At 34.0% G+C, this 27,661-nt stretch overlaps 1 protein-coding gene across 1 annotated transcript; it reads left to right on the top strand.

Moving 5' to 3' along the window:
- The first annotated feature begins 680 nt into the window (after positions 1-680).
- On the top strand, positions 681-26,299 carry LOC123674512 (GILT-like protein 1). Its single transcript, XM_045609399.1, has 4 exons — positions 681-943; positions 15,564-15,701; positions 24,011-24,290; positions 25,321-26,299. The coding sequence occupies exons 1-4, from the start codon at positions 857-859 to the stop codon at positions 25,563-25,565; spliced, it is 750 nt and encodes a 249-aa protein (XP_045465355.1). The 5' UTR covers positions 681-856; the 3' UTR covers positions 25,566-26,299.
- The last annotated feature ends 1,362 nt before the right edge of the window (positions 26,300-27,661 follow it).

Below are 27,661 nucleotides of genomic sequence, written 5' to 3'. Positions count from 1 at the left end.
GTAATTTAGGAAAATCCAGTATAATGCAAAAACAAGCGAATTGGTAATAAAAAAATTATTTTGAGTAATTTGGTTCGAACTTCGTTATCAAACTTTTTTTACATTACAGATATGAGTAAACGTTGTCGCCAAAATTTTTTTAAAAATTTTTCATGGTGAAACAAACACTGAGGGTGTAGGTATCTTTCTATATAAGGAAATTTATCGATATATACAGTGTGAACATTATTTTAACTTCTTTACTATCTTGTTATTTTTCCATATAAACGATACATGCAAAAAAATGTGTTTTTTTTCAATAAATTGAAGTCTTGGTAGGTAACTCGACTTTTTTTTGTCAGATCACGATTCGAGTTATTGAAGTTCGACTGTATTTGGTTTTGGAGGGCAGCTTATCATATATTTATTAGGTGGTATTTATTAATACCTCAAGTGTTGAAAAAACCCAAATAATATAAACAAAAACAATAACAACTGTTTATTCTACTAAAAACTTTTTCATAACCGCCGAATTCGTTTCGGCAACATGTAACAGGACCGTACAATTTCGATGAAAAACCCATCGAAAATGAATTCAGAATTTCTGATCGCGAACGGAAGATGAACTTCCACGGGTCACCGGGTCTATCCTTACCTGGGGCACCTCCCACCCGCCGAGAGAGAGAGAGCACCGCCAGGCCTCCGAGAGGTGGTGAGCAGAAGCACCGGCCGCGAACGACGTTCACTTGTTTCCCTACACCCGCAGAGTGGTCGAGCGAGAGGAAGTACCGTTACCGAGCCAACAGCCCCAGCTTCAATTGTCGCACAGACCAAACCTTCTGGATCCATTTTAGTTTTTCCATTTCTCTCTGGAAAGATGTCCAAGTTTCTGGTTTTCCTCGCCGTTCTTGCCGTAGCTCTCGCACAAACGGAGCACGACCACCACAGTCACGATGAACATAGGGTGAGTCCTAAAAACATTCTCCCCAACATACATATACCAGTATTCTCTCATTTCATTAGTCATTCTGAAAATTTCCCCAAACCAAAAGCTTCGCAATCTTGGAAATATATTTTCGCAACGTCGTTTCTATTCGTCGTCGTGCATTCAAGGATTTTCCAAATTGTTTCGTCGAGAGGAAATAACAGCTATTATTCCGGTGAATTGTGTGGGAAATCGAGAAAATTGTATGAAAATTATTATTGTATTCTCTTTAGAGTCAAATCCATTGCGTTGTTTTTTTGTCATTGAATACACGTAAGTATGTATGTCGAGGATGGATTATAAATCCATCCCAACGAATATAACAACGTTCGCTCTTAGGTGACCTGATGAGTTCTTGTGAATGTTAACTAAGTACGGGTTGACGTCGTGTAAGGTCAGTTAGATATAATTTTCCGAAAATGGATGTATGCGAGGAAAAACTAATATTGAAATTTACAAGTTAAACGATGTAGGTATAGATTAACTTCATACGATTTTTTTTTGAAAAACTACTCGTTTTAGTTAGAACATGATTTATTTTTCTATAACTTAAGACTAACTATGAAGCTTAAAAAGAACACTACAAATTCAACATAATGTTTTATTAATTCTCCTCATCTCCCAAACAATAATTACATCTATTTGCTCATTAACTCATCAAAAAGGATAAAATAAATATTACGCCGTGGATTTAAATTCATATTTTAAATATTGGGGCATATTATATTATTATAACTTTCCATAGATATCTAATACATTTCTCGATCTCAAGCCTTTAAAATTCATAGTTTCATTATCAAGTTGGAAGATTGAATCTGGAAAAGGTTCTGGAATTATACAAACGGTTTTTTATTCGGATTGACTTATACTTTACGAAAACCAGATTTCAAATGATACCATAAAACTCATTTGTCTCTTCCTATTCGGCTTTGAGGAAATTTTTCATCTCTTTATATTATTGTATAGACCACTTCAGAAAACTGGAGTTGGCGATGGAAATCAACCTTATTCAGGTTTTGAACTTGAAGTTATTATACGCTTTCAAATATATAGGTTATTTGAAGCAAACATTGGGATAGATTCTTTTAATTTATTTATTGAAAATTGACTTTAACAAGTTGGAAGCTGGAATATTAATGAGATATATCAAAAATTCCCAGCAACATGTTACAAGCTATTGTTCATCAGTTATGATTTCTTCTAATTAATTAATTAATCGAGGTAATTAATAGCAGCTCACCTTCGTGTAGGTACATTAAATAAATGATTCACTTTTTCTTTGCGATATAATAAGCAAACATTGCAGATATTGAACCATAGATTCTTAGCCGTTTTTTCACAAATATATCTCAACTCGTTTAAGCAAATCATTCAATTAATATCATGCCCTGAAACAATAATGTTTCTACTGTATTTCTTAGTATTTTTTATATCAATTTCATGAGTGGTTGTCGCCAAGTTTCCAAAAAATAACTATTTGATTCCTGGCTTTTCAGTCCCTAAAACTCATGTGCTAGGAAAATTATTGCAGTGCAGTAATTGACATTTGTACTGAATTGAATGGTCATATAGCTGCTATAGTTTCCGAGAAATTCTGATTTTTCAGCGGGCCCCTGCAATATAATCTATAAAAATTAAAAAGCAATGAGTTTGTACAGGTTATTAGAACTGGCTGGTTCAATGTAGGCTTTGTTACCGTGTCTCTTCAGACACATAAGTGTTACTTATATTCCTTTATTCAACCTACTGTAGTTCAAAGTTGTGAACGCGTGTCTTCAGGTTTTCGATGTGTTTGTACAAAATTTGATAGATATAGGGCTAAAAGATTGTTCCCTGTAAGAAATACACAAAAACAGAAAGCAACATATCGGTATAGGTACCACAAAAACTGGTTATTCATTTATCTTACCATATGAAATACATAACTGATAATAATAAAATATCCAGACCTCTAGGTAGGTAGGTACTAGATTTTCTTATTTCAATGTAGCGAACATTATATGGACGATTTCCACCTGAGCAATACTAAAAGCCATTGTATTCGTGAATCTAGCATTAGATAATTCACTTAACATTTTGAGTTACCTTCTGAATTTATGTTTGTTCGATAATTATCGACATGTTATGAATTTTTCGTGGAAATAATCATTCTAATTAGCATTCCAATAGGTACCCTCTTTGCCATTACCATGACTTCATTGAAAGAACAATCAGTGATATCAACAAATTTTTCCAAATGGTTTATTATTTCTTCCAATAAACCTTTTTCGGCAACCGTCCGGGAAGTGCTCACTTCCCGGACGCTTTTTCTCTGAGAAAGTAGCATTTCCCGGCCTAGTCCGGAAAGTACGTACTTCCCGGACTAGGCCGGAAAAGAATCATAGAATCCATAGCAACCGAGATAACGGCTGACAGTTCATATGAAATTAGTTGTCAAAATTTGCATGTTTTTTGATCGCAATCGCAATAAAATATGGAAAGCAGCAGCGATAGAGTTATTTTACATGGTTGCCGAAAAAACATTGTACGCAACACGCCCGAAAATGGTTTTTTTGGACTCACAGACTTCCAGGACTCGCTTACGCTCGTCCTGGAATTTTGTCTATTCGTCCAAAAAAACCCTATTTTCCGGACTTGTTACGTAAATTACTATTTCGATAATAGTTCAAGGAGAATAATTATTCTGTTTTCCTGATACATAATTTAGAAACTATAGATTCGATCGTAATGAAATGTTACATTTAAAAGTGAAATAGCATTTTAAATTTCATACAAAATTTCATGTTGATCGCGACACAAGATCAAAGAAAATTCATGAGAAATATTGAAAAAATATTACCGAATATTCCCGCGACTACGAAACTGATGTAGTTGCATGGGCGCCCGCAGAAATTTTTCTCAGGGGGGGCAAAATGAAAATTATTGAAAAACGATAAGGTGTCCATGATTGTCATTGAAAATCGGGAAATTGTAGAGAATCCATTACTTTCCTTTTTTCCATGTCCTTTGGATTGAGAAAGTAATATTGAGGGTGTTGTGCTAAAAAATCAGGCAATCAAAATTTCAGGGGAGGCCATGGACCCCCTGCCCCCCCTGCGGGCGCCCATGTGTAGTTGAGATTTTGCGTGTATATTTCATACTAGTTTGAGCCCTCGACTATTATGATCTGAACCGAATAGTCAAAATCACAATAAAATCCATGTAGTAGTTTCAGAGATAAGCTTCTACAAACAGATGGATATAAATAAAATAAGTATTTTGTGTTCTGTAACTTTCTCACGTTGATTTGTTATGAATTTATGAAATGTACAGACACATCGATTTCTACTGATTTTTATGATTATTGAATAGATAATTCACACTAGCTATTATAATGTGAAAAGAATAAAGCAGATACTTAATTTGAAGTGCTTTTCTTTTATGCTTTATTAGTATCGGTAATAATGATCTTAAATATTGCATCACAGGTATCATCTCGATTAAATAAAATTACATAAGCATAGCTTGTAGTAACAGTTCCACCGATTTGGTGTCCGTTATATTTATCATATCATAGTTGTTATCGTTTTTCATTTTCTGTTTTTATTTTAAACCGACTTCATTCATACCGTTATGATTATACGTATTATATTTTAAACAATGTAATGTCTCTGAACCATTCTGCAATTCACACTGTTCATTGTTTAAATATATGCCATTGAAGAAGTTTCTGATATGATATACAATTCACTTGTACAGGGTATTACTAAATAGGAGACACAAAGGAAAATGAGAGATTCCTTGAGTAATTTTAAGGAAAAAAGAAATATAAACATACAAACGCTTTGTTTTAGAGCTACAGAGTGTTTCTTGTAGTCCTACTTTCTTTTGATGATTTTGAGTTTATCAAATCTCCGCTACTGATTGGGTAAAACTTTTAATTAATTCATCACAGCTTACTAACTGAATATTTATAATAATTTGGATTCTCCTTAGGATTACTAGATAATTGTTTGACATTTTTTCTCAAGGTCGGTAGTAGATAAGACAAAACTACAAGAAACCAAAATGTGTAGTACTGGAGCAAAGCTTCTTTTTACATTTTTCTAAACTAGGTACATATATCTCCCTTATTTGAAAATATGTCCCAGATATTTACATGTCGTGTAAAAATCGATATTTAGATGTAGTAATATATTTATTCAGTGATTATTGCTATCATTTGTATGAAGAACTTAATCGTATTCAAATCGTTAGGCAAAAAAATAGTGATTTTCAAAATTCTCAAAAAGAATTTGATACAAATAGTTTTTCCATAATAATTTGGAAACAGTGACTCTATCTATTAATTTTTTCGGAAATATATTCGAACAATTTGATATAAAAATCGGTTGCTCCTATCAAGATGAATTCAAGAATTTTAAAGGGCTAAAAACACAAAATCACCGTTTAAAATGTTGATTTCTCCATAACTTTTTTATACTTAAAATGGTGAAGGTTTGATTTATTGCTTATTCCTTGCCCTGATAGTTTCAAAGTTATTGATTTTTCAAAATTTTATTTTGGATTTTGGAAGCAATAACGTATGGTTATTGGAATAAAATGTCCTAATATCTGGACAGTACTATATGAACTGCCCATAGTAAAGTTGGATTCTGAATAACAGTGATTCAATACACGACATGTTTCGAGCCGTTACAGCTCATCTTCAGGAGTACAATAATTAATTACAAAATTACAAATTTTTATAGAACATTTGAAATTCAAACGTCCAAGAAATGAAATACTAAATCGAGATTGAACGAGTCGAATAATTGATTACCTCGTCAAAATTTTTATTATTTGACTTTAAAATTTTACGTGTTCTATATTTTTTGTTGGCTTTTAGCTTCACTTAGGTGATTCTATTTCTGAAGATCTGGTATTAGTTATTCACCTTATCTTTTGGTTGTGGTACTATATTTTCATGGTATCCATAATGAAATTTTGTATTCGAAAAAAATGTGGGTTCAAACTTCGCAGAATGGTTTAAAGATTATTTCTATTATTTGCAACAATCCTTTAAATCGTTTAAGGCAATAACCATTGCACTTCTCGTGAAATTTTAACATTTCACATTATGAAATTTGAAAATATATTTTCTATAATAAAAATCTGTCTCGTTCTATAAGAGTCATTTTCATGAAATTTGGTTATTGTATCAACCACAAAGCTTCAAAAAAAACTACAAACCAAGGAATTGAATTCAAACTATTTACTTTTCGAAAAATTGACGTATGGTCATGGAATTGAAAATATAACCTTATTCAAATTCAAACCGGCAGGTGTTTCATTTTTTAAACGATTTGAGATTTTCAGCATTGAAGTGAATAATAAATTTATAATGGTTTTTATCCAATATTCTAATTTTCCACATGCATAATGATATTTTTTCAGCATTAATTTATAAGGTCATTATCTAACAACAATATATTTAATATATAAATGTTGTTCTAGCAATAAACTCACAAAAAATGATTTCGTTTTTATTTCTTCACGGAAGTTCATAAAGAATATAATAATATGAAAGGTTTTCAATATTGTTTTCACGATTATTAGGATGAAAGGTACAAGACTATTATAGCATGTGCTATTTTAAATTCCAAATGCCTTGGGAACGGCAGGTTGGATCAGCTGACGTCACCCGCGGATAGTAAGGGGTGATAGGACAAAAAGGGGTTTGGCAGCCCTCTGTAGGTTAGTTTGCAAGGCGGAAATCCGCCCTTTACGAAGCGGTTTAGGGCGGTTTTGTCGTAATCGATTTTTCACGACTAATTACGCAGTTCTAGGTTGTAACCCACGATTTAATTTTTTTGTGTTTCATTAGGATAGTGCTATCTTTAATTAATCACATCATTATTAAATTCAAAGTGTCTCCTTATATTTTCTCCCCCACATACTGTTTTGACAAAACGAGATGGAGAAAAATTTGAACAGTAAAATATTTTCAAATCTAATCGAAGACCTTTATATATTTTTTTTAGTCAAATATAGTAGAAAATATTTTCTTTAACCGTTTTTCACATATTTAGCACGAAAATTGAATCAAAATTACTAAATTTTTTGGAATTTCAATGAAATGTCGTGAAAATTAAAAAATAAAACAAAGTACTGCACTATAGTTCATAATTTTTCTTTTATAACTTTAAGAAAAATCATAATATATATATATATATAAGAATTATAACTAAAAATAATTTCAACCCGGGATCATTCCTTACTCATAAACTATGCAATTTAGGACCTGTTGGTACACCGAACTCCCCTGTCACGGATTTCCTTATTTCTTCAAATTGTGAAAACTTTTGATATTGTCCCTTAAATTAACTTATGCAATCAAAGCTATGAATCAAAGAATATTAAGGTATGGTTCTTGATGACAATTGGTAAATTGAAAAAAATCGAACACGAAATTATTCCACAGTAGGTATGTTTCAAAATTAGAGTTTAAGAAAAAACTTCTGATTTACCCTGAATAGTGACTAATAAGCCGGCTTTCAACAAAATATTGAATGTTCAAGTTTTAATTGAAAATTTCATCTACAGTTTACTGAAATATTCTGAAAATTGAGCTGAAATTAAGAAAACTATGAGACCTCAAATTTTACCAAATACTATCTTGTTGCACCTGGCTGTATTAATTATTTCGTTATTTCTAATCAAGCACATTAAAATTTTTACACTATGGACTATAATTGCCTTATACATAGGAATACAATTTTTAGGTCTTCAAGGGTGTAATTGACGCATAATTGAGCCAACGCTCAAAAGCTCCTAACTTCATGTCATTGTTCTATTCATTTTTATACTGTCAAATAACCTATGACTACAACAACAAGAATTGCATGCAAATTTCACACACAATATCATTTCACTCTACAAGTCTACATGTTCATTATTTTGCTCCTATATCGTATGATACTACGGTATAAGTATTTAGACGAAAGAAATATAATTTCTATTTTCGTGAAACGTTTCGATTAGAATCAGATATGATTAGGCATTGGTATTTTCAGATATTCAACAATATTGTATAGGAATTGAACAGAGCCAATGAGAATATGAAATTATTTTCTGCATTCAAATAGTTAGTAGTTCACCTTGACTACAATTCTATTGATTGCAATGAATTTATTGTATATGTTCGTCACGAGTTTCCTAGTACACCACACATCATTTTCCTGGTGCAATCAATGACATTCCTGTTCAAATTCACCATAAACAATGAAAATTCAAGGGAACGGAAAAACCATCCGTTTTGAATTTGAAGAATCCAAGAATCAAATAAAAAATAGTGCAAATTTTATAATATGCCTAATTATTTCCTCTCAACAGTGTTAGGTACATACTTTGTGGGTGAAATGTCATCGTAGCAATACATGTTCTCGATTTTAATCAATAATGATGTGTTGCTAAGTTTCCGAGAAATTAATTTTTTTGTTGATATTTATTGTTTTCTAGAACTAGATGATTTACGAGGAAATAATGATCATTTCAAAATTCTTTACAGTTTTTCCCTTAATTTCGCGAAATACCTCGTCACATTCCATAAAAATGTTATTTTTTTCTTAAAACCCTCACGAACATGAACATGCAACAGTTGATCAGTATTAATAATAATACAATTTATTATTCTTAATAATCAGTAAACAATATTTCCAAGCTCCATGTCAATAAAAATATGGACCATTTATGTTGAGTCTAATATCAAACCGGTTTTGAGAGCTGTTTGAACAATCTATTTGAGAGCATAGATGAACGGTAAAAATTTTGATTGAATCGACACCCATTTCTAAATTTGTGAGTAGCTCTAAAATGAATAGTTCTTCCGAAGCGAAGTTCTTTCCTAAAATTTGATATTTCAATGTTACCTTATGAATTAATTTATATTCCTACATAAATATCCGGGGATTCAGGCGAAAAGTTACTATTTTTCAGCGTTCGTTTCTCGAACAGAGCGTTATATAATTTCGTCAAGAAATATCGTCCGTCCGGCCGTAAACAATATAACGAATATGAACGAAAACCTAGAAACTTCAACGGAAATACCCAGTGGCGTAGCGAGGGGGGGTCATCATGCATCACAAAAGAGCGTCAAATGGTCTGCAAGACAAAAATTGATGAATAATTTTTATTTTTATTATTTTTGATTTCTAGAAAATTTATTTCGAATCTAGTGCCAGTGTAATATAATAAATGTTAATACGTAAATGAAAAGGAAGAGAAAGAACACCCATAGTCTTAATCAAACTGTAATAATAGAAATCTTTTCTAATGTCAGGGCTGACTCAAGCTCTGGCTGTCGTCCGCACTTCCTGATGGCATCTACGCTGTGCGGTTACATAAATTATCTACTTTCTTGATTTGTCTGATAAAATAATATGTTTTAATAAATATTTGCAGTGTACAAAGATTCTTCCTTTCAGAACATTTTTTATTTTTATTTCCATGAACGGAGTTTAGCAAAATGCCCAGAGTATTGACTTGAGATGTTTTTTTTTTAATATCACCCTGTAGATTTGCATCCAAAATTAGCATATTAAATGATGAAAACTTCAAATTGAAATATCTATGCCAAATTTAAGTTACATATCTTATGGAGGGAAGGTGCTATGAAAAAAATCAAGGCAAAAAACATACTTTTACATCCTGTATCTCGAAAACAAAGCGTTTGTAGACCCATGTTTATGAGGCTTTTTTTCTTAAATTGTTTCGAAGTCTCACATTTTCGCTTGAATTCCAATTAAGGAACACCCTTTATATGTATATAGAATATCGAAAAAAATATTGTTATTACACATCGAAATGCGAATTGACATCAAGATCTGCAGTTCTGATATATATAAATAGGAAAACTAAATTTCGAACGATCATTACGGCAGGACGGATTATCTTGAACTTGTTACTTGACCACGAAATCTTAATAAAAAGGTCGAACGTTATCCTTTGAGCCCATTCCCGGCTCAAAATTCTAAACAAATAGACGTTATAAAGTGTTCATCAAATGATATATTTTCTGAATCTCATCAAATGCTCAATAATGATTTTTTTTATCATTACTTTATACTTAAGGTTGGAAAATTGTTGTTGAATAACAGTAATTGAGTAATTCACTTGAAATGTTATGACAAGAATTTTTTATAATAACAAAATGTGGGTACTAACACTCTACATGTATCATACTGATAAAAATGTATCGAGTTGCATATTTCTATAATGAAACAATTAGGTACACAGCACATATGGTAGGTATCTCGACATTTCCGCAATCTGGGTTTCTGTGTCGAATACCTTAGAAATAGAAATTTGATAGTAGAACCATAAAGAGGAAAGATCCCATAAAAAAAGAAAAGAGCCCACTGTAGAGATAAAAGAAAGCTAGTTGCTATAAAAAGTGAACGCATAAGGAATTAAAAGCAGAATTATTTTGTTATTTGCAGTAACCATTCTTCGAAATTAGTCTCTAAAATTGTTACCTGTATGTAATGAATTAGCAATTCGCATGCAAAAGTTTATTACTCTACAAAATAATCATAATATCTTGTGACATACCACCTAAAAATCCTGAACCTGAAATATTTCTACTTTGATACAAATTATGGTACAATAATACCCAAGCATGATAAAATATTATACGTTAATATCCTGCTATTAAGAAGGATATTTCAAATAATCGAAAAATGGGATTACTAAATAAAAATAGACAACTTTTTTGCTGCACTTTTAAAACTTAGAAATTCTGCTTGAAACAAAAATGATCTTCGCCTACACACCCAGTGGGTGCTGTCGAGAACTAATTATATTACGTTGGTATAAAATATTCAAAAATTCTTTTCACTTTTCAATGATCATATACATCGTCAAATTCTCGAGTTGTATACAGGGTGATTCAAGATTCAGTATCAAGATTCCAGGAGCGTATTTTCAGGTCAAAATAAGATTTTTTTTCCATAAACGTGTGCCCGCAAATGCTTCGTTAGCGAACTACAGAGTGTTAAAGTTCCAAGATTTTTCAGTTTTTCTTCATAGCTTTTTCAGTTTTTGAGATATTCATCTCAAATTTGAAATATAGGTTACGTTTGAGGGTTTACATCATCCAGCATGCCGAGTAATTGAAACAAGCTACAGGGAGATATTTATCAGGGGTCAAGCCTTTTTTCGGCCATAAACTTTTTCTAATACGCCGCTGGTGGTTTCTAACATATGGAATGAATTCAATATTTCTTTCATGAATCTTTTTATCCTTTATCATTTTCCCGTATCTGCCATTGTTATCGAGAAAAAAGTGAATTCATTTTTTGTGATTAATGTAACAAATCACAAAAAATGAATTAACTAAAATTTTTAACTGAAGAGGAACATATCATCATCATCACAATGAAAACAAAAAACTTTACGTATTTGATTTGTGATCTGAATTACAAGTTTTCTCGAACATTTACTTAAAATAAGAAACATAACGAAACTATTGTATTTCAAATTTGATCTCAATATCTCAAAAACTGAAAATTTTGGAACTTGAACGCTCTGTAGTTCGGTAACAAAGCGTTTTGCGGACACATGTTTGTCTTATTCTGACCAGAAAAACTTTTCCCCTGAAATCTTGATGTTGCATTTTGAATCACTCTGTATAGTTGGAATGAACTACTGAATAAACTCAATAAAATTCATGGATCGGGATTGCGGGTTAGGAGGATCAAACCGAGGATCAAACGGTGTATCAAGTAATTTTTTGTATCAAACTTTGTGCAAGTAGCTCTTAGTTTTCCGAGAAAAGTTCTGGATGGCATACAGCGAACGAATAGACAATTATACTTTTCAATTTTGGGGCTCTGTACAGGGTGGGCAAATTTCGATGTTTTAGCACTACAACTTTTGAACCAGAGAAGATAGACAAAATCTGATACCCACTTCTCGATCTCTTTTTCTGAGAAACTAAAAAGGGTAGTTTTCGTTTTTGGCCACCTTCTTTTGTTTTCGAATTATAAGCGAAAATTGGAAAAATGGCGAAATCGAAAAACAGTCATATCTCCGCTAATACTGATGATAGAGCTCTGAAATTAAAACATTATACAGGCACTTTTTAACGTAGAATCCATTGGCGTGCTTGTCTTTTCAAAAGGGTTTTCAATCACGAAGCTATGACCCAAAGTTATGTTTTTTTAAATGGGAACACTAGATTTTTGTGCCATTTTCTGAAAGCTTAATTTTTCCTGATTTCAAAAATATATAACATCATTTGGTTTGTTTCAATATGAATAATAGAAAATGGTCAAAAACCTTTTTTTACTTAACAGTCTCAATATTTCTATGGTTTCAACTGTTGATGAGCCTTCCTATAACAAGAGCAGTGTCCCTCCGTCAATCTGATTATTTCTATGCTTTCCACTTATTTCTACAAAATTCGAATCTATATTTATTTTATAAATTATCACATGGAATTTTAGTTTCGTTTATTCTATTCCGGTAATTTCGATGTCGAAGATGCTCCACGCTCTGGAAAGCTAATTGTCAAAAATGTCTATTGTCGAGTCCGACCGTCAAGTAAGCACTGTTTCGATTGCCCAACAGCTAAAGATTGCACGAAAAACAGATTGGAACTATTTGCATAAGGTGCTTTCAAGAAGTAGCTCGATTTAGGGGTACCACACGAGTTAACGAAAAAAACCTCATTGCCCGAATTTCCATCTGCGAATCTCTGCTGCATCGCAACAAAATCACCCATTTTTGATGAAAAGTGGATCATTTACGACAACGTCAAGCAAAAACGGTCGTGGTCGAAACGCGGTGAGCCGGCAGAATTGGTGGCCAAGCTAGGATTAAGGATTGACGGTCAGAAAGGTTTTGCTATGTATTTGGTTTGATTGGCAGGGAATTATAATTATGTTATGAGCTGCTCCCCTACGGCACAACTGTTAACTGGGAACTGCGCTGTCAACAATTGGACCATCTGAAGAAAGCAATCGCCCAGAAGCGGTCAGGTGAAAAACTGACTTGACCATAGCTCTAGTCTAGAATTTACAGTAATTCCGTTTGAAAGTTTACGAAATGAAGTATTTTTTCGGAAAAAAACTAATTTTATGGATACAAGATTCCACAGAAAATAAATGAACAAGCGGTCAAAAGCTCACGATGACAATTCGGTGATTTTCTCTGAATGTTTTAATGAATTCAGATACTGTATATAATCAAATAAATTAAAAACCTTTGTGACCATGCACTTTTGGTTGGAAACCTTCGAAATCCTAAGAGGAAAAAATCTGAACCACTCCCTGAAATGTTCGCAGATTACGTTTGGAATGTGTAGAAAATAAATATTGAATAAAAAGGATCCGTCAGTCCGCCGTCCAGAACTATTCTCGAAAATTTGTAAGAGCTAGTTGCACGAAATTCGGTACAAAACTCGATTGTTGCTGTGCATTGATCTTCCAAACAAGAGATAACGATCCATGAATTTAGAAGAAAAAATAATTACTCAGAAGATTGCCAGAACATAATAAAGAAATTGAAAGCATGTATTGCCACGATGCAACTCAATGAAATATATTTTATTGCATAAGCCCTCATCATGTTGAAGTTATGAATGATAGTCCAGTCATTTTAGTAAGTTCACCTCGGAATTCGAGATACCCAGCTGTAAGTATGAAAATACTTGAATATTGACACCCTAAAAGTTGTCTCAAAACCTACATATGGTAGGGTGTGAGCAACTATTAAATTTGAAGGTCAAAGGTCACAAAAATCGGTTTTTTGCGATTTTTTTGGAAATATCTCATTTCCTACGGGTTTTTTGTTATTAGTATTTATTATCAATTTTGTAGAATACAAAATTCTCTACAAATTTTGTCTAAAAAAATTTTTTATATGATAAACGGTTTTCGAGATAGAGGGCGGAGAGCGCGCGGTCACACCATCACTTCAGGTCAACCGGTGCCTCCGGTCGAAAACGCGCCATATATAGTTGATGAACTATCGATAAATCAATGATTATAAATAATTGTCAATTTTTATTAACTATTATATTATATTTTATCATTTTTTTCCTAACCTATCTACTTTTTATTCAGTATTAATTTATTTAACAACACTTACCTGCCCATGTAATTGCAGAATTGTTAATGAAAATATAGGAATTATATTTAAATTTTAACCTAATTAATATTAATAACTTCTTACATGATGAAAGTAAAAACAAATAAATTATGAATTAATCTTTTTATTAAAAAATATCATTCAGTTTCTTTTATTTTTGTCGAATTGTCGAAAAATTTTTCTTTGAATATTTCGGTTTGTGATTCAGAAAGAAAACCGATTTGTGGCAAATTATACGAAGGGAAATTGTGTAATTAAATTCAATTGAAGTTTTCGGCAAGTAGAATATTTATTGGCTACCAAGTCTACCAAAAACAGAGGAAGCATCGTAATCAGTTTTGGGATGATTCAATTTTTTCCGTTTGCAAAATGCATTTCGTCCAATCCTGTAAACCTTTGGTTTCGTGTCTGTCTATCAGTATATAGGATGATTCACCGCGATGGCCTATTAGATGTTTATGGAAAACTAATCATAATTTTGAGCTGAAAATTTGCATCATGTGATTTGAGACAATGTTCTTTCTTCCTAAAATATTTTCAGATCTCTACAACTTCCGGTTTTACCGGAAACAGACTGCTACTTCCTTATATCAAATGGCACATCCACTATATTATTTTATTGCATCATTAGATAGCTTTTTTTCATAACAATTGCAGCAATATGCCATACTTTAGGCTCGACCTTGGGTAAAAACTCAACGGTCATTGAGTTAATGGGATACTTATGAAAAAAATGGTGGCAACAAGAATTTTTTTTTTAACATACCTGCGGAAAAAGCTTTTTCGGAAAAACCTTTCTCATTTCTGATTCTGCAAATACTTAGTATTTTAAGACTGTTTCCGTTTTGGTCAAAAAATGTACAGGGTGTTTATCAGAAGATCAGGAACTTAGACAAATCAAATTCATCAAAACTCAAGATTTTCAAATTAGAACCCACATTTTTTATTATTTAAGTATGAACGTACGTATAAAAAAGGAGGGGTAACTTAAGCAACAGCTTCAACTTTTAACAACTCTTGTCCGAATTTAATGGAATTTGGGATGAGTATTCAATTTGGGCCATACGTGGTCCCATAGAAAATTTAGCCTTTCCATATAAGGGTACGCGTTGAGAATGCGCAAAATTGTAATTCCTGGGATTCAATATCTGATATTCTACTCGATACGATGTTGATAAAAATTGGATATTAGAATCGGGGCCTTGCTCATGCGCAAACATGAAATACCAAGGATCTCAATATTTCGCCTTCTATGAGAAAATACTATTCCAAGACCAAAAATAACGTAACGTGTAGTATTGACTTTGTAGAAGCGAAGAAAGCAATGAAAGCATAATACCCACTACCAGTTTTCGTATCTATACTTTCTGCAAATTATGATTTGGAAATTATGAACTTTGTAAAATAAAATTTGGGAGATGTTGCTTTTGAAGATAATCTCTCATATGTTCGAAAAACTGATTAAGAAATATTTTTTTTCATATTTCAGGTGAATGTTGCTGTTTACTATGAAGCTTTATGTCCTGATTCTATCAAATTCTTCAACAAACAACTGTACCCATTATTGAACAATCCTAAACTAGGACACTATGTGAATTTGACTTTGGTGCCTTATGGAAAATCAACTGTGAGTACTTTTTGTAAGCGTACAAATGTATGCGAATGATCATACACTTGTTTGTGTTATTTTTTAGCTATTGCTTATAATAAGAATATGATGCAGCGTATATACAGGGTGACCGATCTTATACGAACCACTCCATATATTTCTTTTATTATGATAACTGGAAGCATTTTTTAATTTATACGAATGGATTTGTTCAAGTGGTACCTACAACTCCTTGAAATTTACCATTGAAGTGATATCCAAGTGATACTTTATTTCAAATCTTATTATAACAGTAGAGCGTCTCTCCCGGGAATCACAAAATGCAAAATTTGAAGATAAAATCATTAAAATACATAATAAGGAAATATGATAAATACTGACATGAATAATATGTTTTTACATTGCTCACTCACTGAGCAGATAGAAACCTGTTATGGGTACTTCGTTTGAGGCTCTTGAAAGCGTGTATATGGAGAAGAAGTTTGGAGAATCTCTTTAGTGCCTTTTGCTGCGATGTCAGTAATATCTTCCTCATCTTAGAATCCAGCCCTCCAAAAACAGTTTCTTATAACGAGCAGTAACAAAACGTATAGTCTAAAACATTTATTTTGGTTGTCTGTCATATAACTCTTTTACAAATTTTTGCCTGTACTTTTGTTATCTATTTCAATTTAATGGCTGCAGTTTGGATGTAGCATAAGGTGGCAAAGAAATGATTTTTATGTTCGTCACAGGGATGTGTCAATGGTCAACAAAAAGAAAAAAAAATCCTTTTCTGCTTACCGAAAATTGCACCCAACTGCTGAATTCAGTTTTCAAACAGATCTCCTGTCATCTAAAAAGGAGCTTGAGCCTTGAGTGTCTTGTGTTAAATGTATTATGTAAACAAATACCCAACGCGAGTTTGCCATTAAATGATAACCTTTGAACTTTTTTCACCTTCTGTCTGTGCCGTTTTTGGCGAAAAAAAGGGTCTTAGCCAGCAAAACAGAGCTTCTTATTGAGTACTATTTTACTGTATAAGCATAGGAAAATTCAAGGGACCGACGAAAAATAACCAATCAATCACCAATACCAAGCGGAGATGTTCTGTCGAGTATTCTACAGCTTGCAAGAAATCACCACTGTATATTAATCAACAAGGTTTAAAAACAATTCTTTACCCACCAGCGTGAGAAACTTTTTTTCAAGCAGCAGGAATCCTAATCGACCTATGAATGGTTTAGGCCCGGTGCACACATCCGACATTTGCAGTTGCTACACCGTTGCGGTGTCGTACGTAGCATGCAGACTAGCGTACGACACCGCAACGGTATCGCAACTGCAAAAGTCGGATGTGTGCACCGGGGCTTAACATTATGAGACTTAGCCCCGGTGCACAAATCCGACTTTTGCAGTTACGACGCCGTTGCGGTGTCGTACGATAGTGTACATGCTCCCATTTGATTCTTTGTACCACAGCCCGCATGATGGCAGTTACGACGCCGCAACGGCACGGCGGGTAGTGTGCATGCTCCCATTTGATTCTTTGTACCACAGGCCGCAAGTACGACACAGCAACGGTGTCGTAACTACAAAAGTCGGATGTGTGCACCGGGCCTTACTCGCTGAACCCAACCGGCTGTTTGAAATATACGAGTCACAGACTCGTTTATCCCCACCTGGAAGGGAGTTAAATGGGAGAATTGGTTTTGCATTTAGAAAGGACATATAGACTGAATGGGCCTTTTGGGGTAAATGAGTGATACAGTGTTTCATTCACTGACTGATTTGAGGTGCAAGCTTTGGACGCTTGTGTCTGATGGAAGATTTATCGTAGTCGAAGGTTTCTCTGACTAATCAATTGGGGTTTTTTCCGCTCTCCTATAAGTTTTTGTGCGTTTTCATTACGATATTCTTCAACGGTGTTAAGTTCTCCTGATGATGGAGTTGGGTATTGCGAACAAAGCACGACGCGTTGATGATGATCCTGAGAAATTTACTCTGAATGATTTGTAACTTATTGACCTTCGTTGTGAGGGACCCAAAAGCTCAACTCATTGAAGCGTAGGTACAGTGGGAAGAAAAATTGTTCTGTTCCAGATAAGCTGTACGCAGTTACATGCCCAGTTGCTGCGACGAGAGAGTAGGGAAGACAATTTGGCAAGCACCATTTTACCCTTTTTGGCAGCATAGTCCAAGTGTTGGTTGAATTTGAGTTTCTTATCCAAGATGACTCCCAAGTATTTCATATTACATTATGGTATATCTCACATTTGGACGTGGCCGAACGATTTGACTAATCTCTGTGACAAGAGAAGGGTAGCGCTTTTTTTGGGTTCACTTTGATTAGCCTTTTACTGCACCATTTTTCCAGACGGCTTACTTCGTCCTGGAGATATTTGGTTGCCAATCGGGGATTTTTTGACCTAGCCTTGATAGTAGTGTCATCTGCTTGTATGGTTAGAAAAGATCAGTTAGGCTTGAGGATGTCGGCTGTGTCTGCTGAAATAGAAGATGATACAATACACTATAGTGGGGGACTCTGTTTTCGAGATCTTTGGAATCAGAAAGTCTATTGGAGAGTTTTGCTCTAATGGAGAAATTTCGAATGAGAGAGCGAATGAATTGACTAATCAGAAGTGGCATTCTCCCTACATGCATTTCGAATGTCATACGGTGTCAAAAATCAAAAGGCTTAAAAATATCGAGAATTGCACCATTCACCTGCTTCCATTCGAAACAGGTCGACTCATTATTCAATGACCCTGAGCAGATGATCTGAAGTGGAGTGTTTGAGGACGGAATCCGAACTGTTCGTCTGAAAGAATGTTCTTGAGCCTGATGACTTTGGCCAAACGGAAGGGGGGAGAATTTTTTTCTTGGCTTCGGGATGAAAATCAAAATAGTTTTCTTCCTTCTATCTAGAAAATATACAAATTCCTCCGTGGTGGTTTGCTCTATGATATCCTCTTGATCGGGCGTTTTCCGTGAATAATATTCACGTATTCTTCCACTTTATCTATGTGGCCTAAGTCTGCATCGGCTATGTTCTGTCTGCATTGGAGTTGCAGGCTGTCAGTTTATACTTAGTCCTCATCTATATACTCTATTCTGCTGGTCGATTTGTGAATTGGTGGGAGGGGCTTGTATTCTGATTTCAGAACTTTTGCAATGTTCCAGATAGAATTGTTCTTAGTTTTATATTTAATTAGGGAGGCTCCGTTTCATTGTGACCTAATGGTTTTTTGTGCCCCCCATCAACGTGTTCTACAGCTCGCCTTCCAGTTCCAGAGTTTTAATGAACTCCAATATCTGGGATGGCTTCAAGGAGGCTTATTCCTCACTTCTACAAGATTCTTGTCCAAAGCAGATTTTGCGTTGGCTAGTGATGGCGAGGCATTTTCTCACCAGGTGATCCGGAGTTTCTTCCTTCTCCCCACAGAATATGCACTCGTCACTTTCTGCTAGAGGAATTTTTTTCTAAGGAGACAATGCCCTGGGAGGAATCCAGTGAGGAGGTGTAGTATATTCTTGCTAAGATCCATATACTTCTTGGATCTCGCATTTTCAAAGTTTTTCGAAGAAACTTTTGGGAATGAACTAGAATTGTTCTTGGTCGTGTTCCCATTTCTCATTTCTGAACCTGCTCAACAGCTTTCTAACTTCACATTGGAGTTGATTGGCCGTTATTTTATCGGCTGGATCTCTGAATCTGCGTTATATTGTTCTTCAACGGTTTTTCTCTTTGGTAAGTTTCACGATGCGTAACGTTCGTCTGTGTTGAGACGGCTGATCGTCGGTGGTTCTGTCATGGCGGTGAGGAGAGTTTCTTTGAAATCTGTTACTGCTTTTTCGGGGTATTTGGTGAAGTCTATTTATGTACACTGTTGAAACTTTCTTTATAATGAATCCGGCGAACTTCTTACAATCGATTATCTCTTTCTTCTTTTGAACTGGATAAATGCAATTTCCAATATGCATAGACATAGGATTTTGATAATAGCTAAGTGCATTTATGGTAGTGAGGTCGATTTCCCTGTTGACATTTTTCGCTATGACAATGTCTAGGATTTCTGGAATTCCTGACAAATAGTTGTGGTATGTTGATTCTTCTAAGGCTATTACTACAATATCTGGGTTCTGAGCAGTGAACGCTTCTACGGATATGTCATTCCTTTTGATCCATCATTCAGTGAAAAGGCCTTTAGCACGGTTCTCTTTCTCTTTCGTCTTTTGAAACATCAATTAATTAAGGTCCCTGTTTCTTGTATTTACTCCTATTTTGTTTTCAACGTACAAAAATGGAATAAGAACTATATTGAGTAATATCACCAATATTACTTTCTGAATGAACGACATTGTAATGGCTTGATATATACAGGGTACTAATGAAGTGATTCTTGATGTTCAAATATCGGTATTCAAGTATCACATTGTTGAACAAATTGGAAGAAGTTATACACTTTACCCGATTATCATTAAAACTTTTCAATACAGTATATAAAGTCGCTATAGTTGTACCACATTGTCTCCCATGTAATGCACTATTGTGGGAAAGACTTGCTTAATATCATCTAGTGGAAATATCAAATAATTTCCTGTTTTTTTTTACCTCAAAGGATTGAAAGTGCTTGTTGATATGAGTGATTTCGAACGCCTCACATATAATTCCCATTCTTGTAGAAGGCTTTCCATGATTCACACAAATAATTATACCACAAAAAACTTAACACGTGTTGTTGGTCATGCACAAGCCCAGTGAAGAATGACGTATTGCGTTTGTGCAAGACACACGCTCAGTTTCAATATGAATTCTGCAAATCCGCGATCTTGGCCAACATCGACCGACGTGAGTTACGATCGTTCCACTATACTGACAATAAGTATAGTAAGACTTCATCTAACTATAAAATATCGTCGGCTAAGAGTGTAAATCTGCTAAGTCCATTTTGAACAATTTCACAGGAGACCAAAAAAACCGTACAGTACAGTGTTATAATAATAATTATTATAACACTGTACTGTACGGTTTTTTTGGTCTCCTGTGAAATTGTTCAAAATGGACTTAGCAGATTTACACTCTTAGCCGACGATATTTCGTATAAGAATTGCTTATTCTTTGACGAAGCAATAGCTGTTCTCAACATAATCATTAGAAATATAACATTAAGAATATGTTTGCTGCAATGAAGTATTGGTATTTTGAATTTGACGCTATGAGTTTTTTTTTCATTCAACATTGAAATTAGGCTTCGATGAAATATAAACGATCTTGACGTAAATGTCGCATTTTCATGAAGAAGTACAAAATAACTTTCAATTGAAAATCATACTGAACTCTTCTCTGATACGAGAGGTCCTGTTAAATGGAGATTACTACATATCAAATAAAATATTTCCCAATCTTAGAGAATAAGTATATGACCCGTTTGAAGATGAGAATAGGATTTTCTCCTTTCGAAAATATTTTCTTCAACTCAAATATATGTATATATTTTTAGTTTCAGAATATTCCATCAAGATTAACTGTATACTTAAATGTACACTAATGTTTTTTTCATTGTAGGTTGATCACGAAAATTTTCATATAATCTACAATGAAAAATTGAAACTTCCCCATAAGCTACACAAGCTGATACATGCATGATCAGAATAATTGTACAATTTATAAATGCACTCTCCTTAGAATTAAAAAGAATTGAAAATATACGTGAGTTCAATGTTCAATAGGTCAGTTGAAAATTTTTTATTGCCTAAGTGTTTCTACTCACTTCAGGAATACTTCTCAGATGGTACTTGATTGTATAATCATTTTGGACATATCCTATACATTTTGTATATTTTTTGTATTCATACATGTATATATGAGGTTTTAAAGGATAAATATTTATTATAATTGTTGAAATTGTGGAAAAACCAATATGAATATGTTGGTCATAAGTTGTTCGGATTACGCGTTTTTGTGCCATTTCCGGAGTATGATAAGCCGGATATTACTCCATAATTCATGTATACTATAAGTTATCATTTGATATTAGGTGACGATCCAAAATTACATACTCTCTTTCATTCTAAATACAACATTCAACAACAGTACCTAACAGAAACAAGGCTTTCTGTAAATTCTTATTGATCATTTTTTTTTAAATAAAAATTCTATACCAATACCTATATTTAAGAATCAATATTTGAGAAATAAAATAGTAGAAAGTTTATATCTTGTTCACAAATGTTGGTATATGATATGAAGCAGGTACATATATCAACAGCTTCCCTCGGTTTTTCTCTGAAAATAACAGACAATATTACACAAGAATTTCCTATAGACCATTTCCAAATGCTAGTCCGCTAGCTTTCGTCAACATTATCTCTTATATTCTGTAACATTATAAAGAACATTTTCACTTGGTAAATTTGATTACACTTCTGAGCTATAAAATGATTATAAAAATTTTGAATACGAATTTAATTGCCTAGAAACAAATGATAAACAATTTCAACATCTCAGAACTTCTTAGTAACACTTCAATAACTCAACATCTTGATACTCTTAACACAACTCTTCCAACGAGTTGTTTAGTTCCAAACGAAAGTCAAAAATGTCAATTCTCTAATTCTGTAGTTACTCCGTTCATTCTTCCACATCTTGTAGAACAAAATCGTGCGAGAATATATCAGAAACGCACAGTTTTCATGGTTATATTTTATTATTATATGTTGGTACTCCGAACTTTCCGCCACGGCTTTATCTGCCAATTCATCAATTTGCCTTAAAGAAATCAGTTCTGCCAACCAACATTTTTCAAGCCAAAAATCACTAAATGATATTTATGGAAATATTTCATTAATTTCAATAAGAATGCAATGAATTAGAGAAAATAATGTATAAAACTCGTACAGAAGGCTTATTCTACCACTCGTTCATTCAAAAACTCGCCACTTCGTGGCTCGTTTTTGAATTTTGAACTCGTGGAAGAATATCAATGCCTTCTGCACTTGTATTATAAATAACTATACTGGGTTGAAGTATCGCAGTGTCCCGATCACTTTGAGGCTCATGTGCATCGGGACTACGAGTCAAAAGTAGCCTCTAAGTAGGTTTAGCAAGATTATATTTACCTAAAATTGCACTATTTGCAAGTGTTGTTCAGGCGTGAGTCTATTCATGATGAATTGCTAAATCAAACTGAGAATAAATCACTTGACAGCTGTTAAATCGGTCGCCATCTTGAACAGTAATGCCAAATTAAAGTTATATACCTCGAAAAAAAAACACCCGTTGCTTACATCTATGATTCAAATTATTGTCCATCGCTGGCCAATATACTTTCTCCCAACTTTCAGGCAGCGTACGAATCTCACGTTGAAAAAACTTGTCATCTTTTGAAGCGATCCAATTTTTACTTCTTCATAAGACCAGAAGTGCTGGTCAGCCAGGCCGTGTGCCATTGATCGAAACAAGTGATAGTCCGAGGGAGCGATGTCTGGAGAATACGGCGGCTGGGGTAGGACTTTCCAAGATTGTCTTGACCACTTTCGCATGGAGTCGACCATTGTCATGCTGTAAAATCACTTAATCATGTCTCTCGTTGTATTATGCGGCCGTTTGTCTTTCAATACTTTACTCAAATGCACTAAAATTCCTTTCGATAACGATCGCCTGTGATCGTTTCATTCGGTTTTAACAATTCATAATGCACTACGCCGAGCTGTTCCCACCAAATATTGAGCATGACTTTGGAACCGTGAATGGCCGGGATATCCCCACGGTCTTCATGAACCAATTTTTCGTCTCCAGTCAGAATGGGATGCAGAAATCTGTTCTGTCTTTGCCTTGCAAGCAGCTGTTCACAAGCAAACAAACGTCATTCAACATATCTCGGCTTCAACACGTATGGCACCCAATTTCCTTGTTTCTCAATCATTCCTATGACTTTCGGGCGTTTTGAAATGGCTTATTGCGTCACTCCCAATGATCCTGCCAATTCTTGTTGCATTTGCACGAGTCTTGATCAAGTAATGCCTCCAATTCTGCATCTTCTAAAACCTTCGCTCTTCCACCGCCATGCTGGTCTTCGACGTCAAAATCACCGTTCTTGAAGCGTTGAAACCACTCTCGTCACGTTAGAACAACGTTATATTCGATTTTTCTTCATAAGTAATAAAGAGAAAATTCTATGGAGAAGAAAAACTTGAACCAAATGTAAAGTATTGATTTTTGGGGGGTGCTCATTTCACCCCACTCCTCAATGTGACCCCTGTGTAACGCCCTTTCATTTAATGAAGTCAAGCATCAACGATTGTTGTGATGTGATTTCTCAACCAGTCACGTTTTTTATTTACAGATGAAGAATGAAAACGGTCAGATCATGTTCACGTGTCACCATGGCGAAGGTGAGTGCAGAGGAAACAAACTCCAGGCTTGCACTTTGAAGCACATCGATGATGGCAAAAACTCCGAAGGTCTCGGTTATAACAAGATGAGTGTGGATTTCATAAACTGTCTCATGGAAACTGTAGAAAGAAATGGCGACAACACTAAATATCCAACTGAAAGCTGTGCTAAAAAAAGTAATATCACAAATATGGTACCGGCAATCGAAAAATGCCAAGGAGACGCTGAAGGTAAATTATTCACTCATTAAAAACTCATACTGAAAATACAAAAAAAAACCCTGATTTGGTGTCAGGAACTGTCGTATTTGTATTTTTGAGATTATTAGGAAAACAAAAAATTTCCTTCCACCCATTTACCAAAGAATCACCATGAAGGAAATTTAATGTTTAGTTGGGTGTGTATCAATATTTTTAATTTCATATTATATACATGTGTATACATTTTTAATTTCATAATAATAAGTCCTCAAGATTTCGACAAATATATTTTTTTATTTAACCTTGACATATAGAAGGATCAAGTGGCGTAATAATTGATTATTGTACCAAATTTCATGCAAATAGCAAAAGCTGTGTACAGCGGGTGGACGAATGTTTTTTTTTATTCGATCTTTGTATTCTACACATTCCAATAGTTTTTTGTCACTCAGTATAGGTATTTGATGTAAAATAGTAGTACCATAGTATAAGGAAAGGATAGTAAGCCAGTGTAGTGCTTTTTTCGATTTTGTTGATGTTGAGCGCCATCTAGTTGTACTCACGTTTTACTCGAATTTTACTGTCAAAAATTGGTCCGTAAAGTAGAGCTCTCTGAAAAAATCGGTGTTATTTTGAAGAACTAAAATATTTGAAATAGAGTGGTCAGTAGATTTCTATATCTTGATATTTTTTCTGCTCTGTAATAAGCATTTACGCCAGTGGCGTGTATTTGTGATAACTTAATAATAACATAAAAATTGTTGGCAATGTCATGGGACCCCTTTTCAACCACGCCACTGAATGAATTATCGTATTATTTCTGCGCCATCTATAGCTCATGATTCAGCGCTATCTATTATCGAGTTACTTCTTCAAATCCAAATCCAACTTCAGTAGCGACCCCTGGTGACTATTTCCTTGCCGTCAAATGGCGGTTGGCTTACTATCCTTTCCTTATACTATGGTAGTACTTAACTACTAAAACCTTTAACCTTTTAACCTAATTTTTTCAGGAACCATATTTAAAAACACTTTCTTTAACAACAAAAATATTCCACAGGATCCGAATTACTAAAGCAACTTGGGGATGTTACCAATAAACTGAAACCAGAATTGACTTCAGTACCAACCATCGTTTTCAACAATGAACATAAGGCAGAGGAATCCAAGTTAGCTAATGATAACTTTGTGAAAGCTCTGTGTAACCACATCCAAGGAACTAAACCAATGGTTTGCAACAGCGCTGCATTACTTGGACTCAATAGTTTGATGGTCCTGTTTGCTTTAATCAGTTATTTCTTCTAAAAATCCAAAGCAAATTGACTTCGTCATCCATTTTATCGCTAAATCAATGACCAAAATTTCATGTCTCTAAGAGAACCCTGAAGGCCTTTAAAACAGTGGAGATTATTTTTAGGGTTTGTACTTGAATTTTATCGAAGTTCATCTTTAGTTTAAACTATTTGTATTTGTATGACCTGTACTTGTAAATCGTATATATTATGTCAATACTTAACATATCCTTTACTGTAAATCGTACATATGCCAATACTTAACAGTCTTTGAATTGAATACCTACTGTGGTTAGAATTTCGGTGTTCTAGATGTAAGATAAACAATTAATTCATAAAAATAGAATATCCATCTTTTTCTGTCGAGTATTACATGTCCAAAAGCTATATCGTTGTAAATATCATTCGATATCTACAGGAACGATATAAATGCCATGCCAGGGACGTGCATGAACTTTGTCAAAATATTTGTGATAATAACGGATTGCTAATTTATTACAAATTTTATTTTTAGCCAAAGTTTGCTTGGCAATTCATGAATAGTTCTTACTTTTGATATGACCTATACTTTGAAGTAAGCTTAACTGCTTTTGATGTGCATACTTTCGAAATGGATGTGATCAGCCCCACAGGCGTTCTAGTTTGATTACAATTTACTTCGATAGATATTTTATAGTTTCAGATTCATAGTTTTTATAAGTGTAATATTGTGAGAAGTTATAAATTTCAAATAAAAGTATTATTTTATATTGTTTTTCAGTAAATTCTTTCAGCTTTTATTTGGGTTCATGCCAAAAAGTCGACACGGCATTTATTTTTGAAACGCTAGACAAATTTGAATAATATAAAACGGCTTTCTTGCATGATTTGATAGAATTTTCTCTATTTCCTTACAAAAAATTTCAACAATCTACATAGTGAACATTAAAATTAGTTGATCAGAAAAATTACGAAGTCCAGTTGAAGCTCCTCGGAAAATCTCTTATTCTCTCTATCGTCAATTGGAAGTGTCTTAATTTTCGAAAAATCGAAAAAAAACTTTATTATGAAAAATCATTCTGTCAATCAAGAAACAACATTAGAAATAACTATGTAATATAAAATTTGAAAAATGTTCATAAAATTCAAGTAATGCTAGATTCCAGGATTATTTCCTATATGACACCTAGAATGTTTTCCTAGAAAGGTTCGATAAAAGTTTCAGGGGGCTATTTGATCATCTCAATCATTACAATTTTTGAAATGTCAAATTTAGTTATCGAAACGTACCTATTTGGATAATCGAAAATGATGAAGGTTTTTTTGAAATATACTTTTTCTGCAGAAAAATTCGAAAAAATGCGAGTCCACAATGCCACCATTTTTTCCTTAAGAATCCCACTTACTCATAAACCGTTGAGTTTTTACCCAAGGTATTGCCTATAGCTGAAATTGTCATCAAAAAAGCTTGAAATGAGGAAGTAGTAGTCTGTTTCCGGTATAACCGGAAGTTGTAAAGATCTGAAAATATTTTAGGTAGAAAGATCATTGTCTCAAACCTCAACATGCAAATTTTCAGGACAAAATTGTGATCAGTTTTCCATGAAATCCTAATAGGCCATCGCGGTGAATCACCCTGTATACAATTTTATATAGGTAGGTAATACAGTTAAGAATTGCTTGAGTCCAAGTGGAAATCATGGTGCATCTTCTGTCAAGAATTTGAGGACACGCCAACGGCTTCTAAACTACGCAAGGCCCTATCAAAAGACCATATTGCAACGGGTTGGGACAGCTAAGGAAGATGGATGGTGAGATGACTGGCACAGACGACGAAACGTTGTCACTCATGCTAAAGACACACTTTTCAAGTTCCCAAATATTTCAGGGCAACAAACCGAGTCAGGGTGTCTCGGCTTCCAGACGAGGTGTCAGGAATTAAGATAGCTGCAAAACTTTTTACAAAGGGATCAGATGAGAAGTCAAATCCTTCAAACCCCACAAACTCCAGGTGGGAATGGCATATACCAATACCTCCTAGGAAATTCTAGTCTAGGAGATACTGCATATACCCGGTGCTACTTAAGAGGGGAATGCAGGTCTTACTTCTGTCCTGTTTCGTCGGAACTA

Source organism: Harmonia axyridis, chromosome 3 (assembly GCF_914767665.1).
Source record: "Harmonia axyridis chromosome 3, icHarAxyr1.1, whole genome shotgun sequence".
Taxonomy (NCBI): Eukaryota; Metazoa; Arthropoda; class Insecta; order Coleoptera; family Coccinellidae; genus Harmonia; species Harmonia axyridis.
Note: the sequence above shows the minus strand (reverse complement) of the source record. Positions and strands in the feature narration are given on the sequence as shown.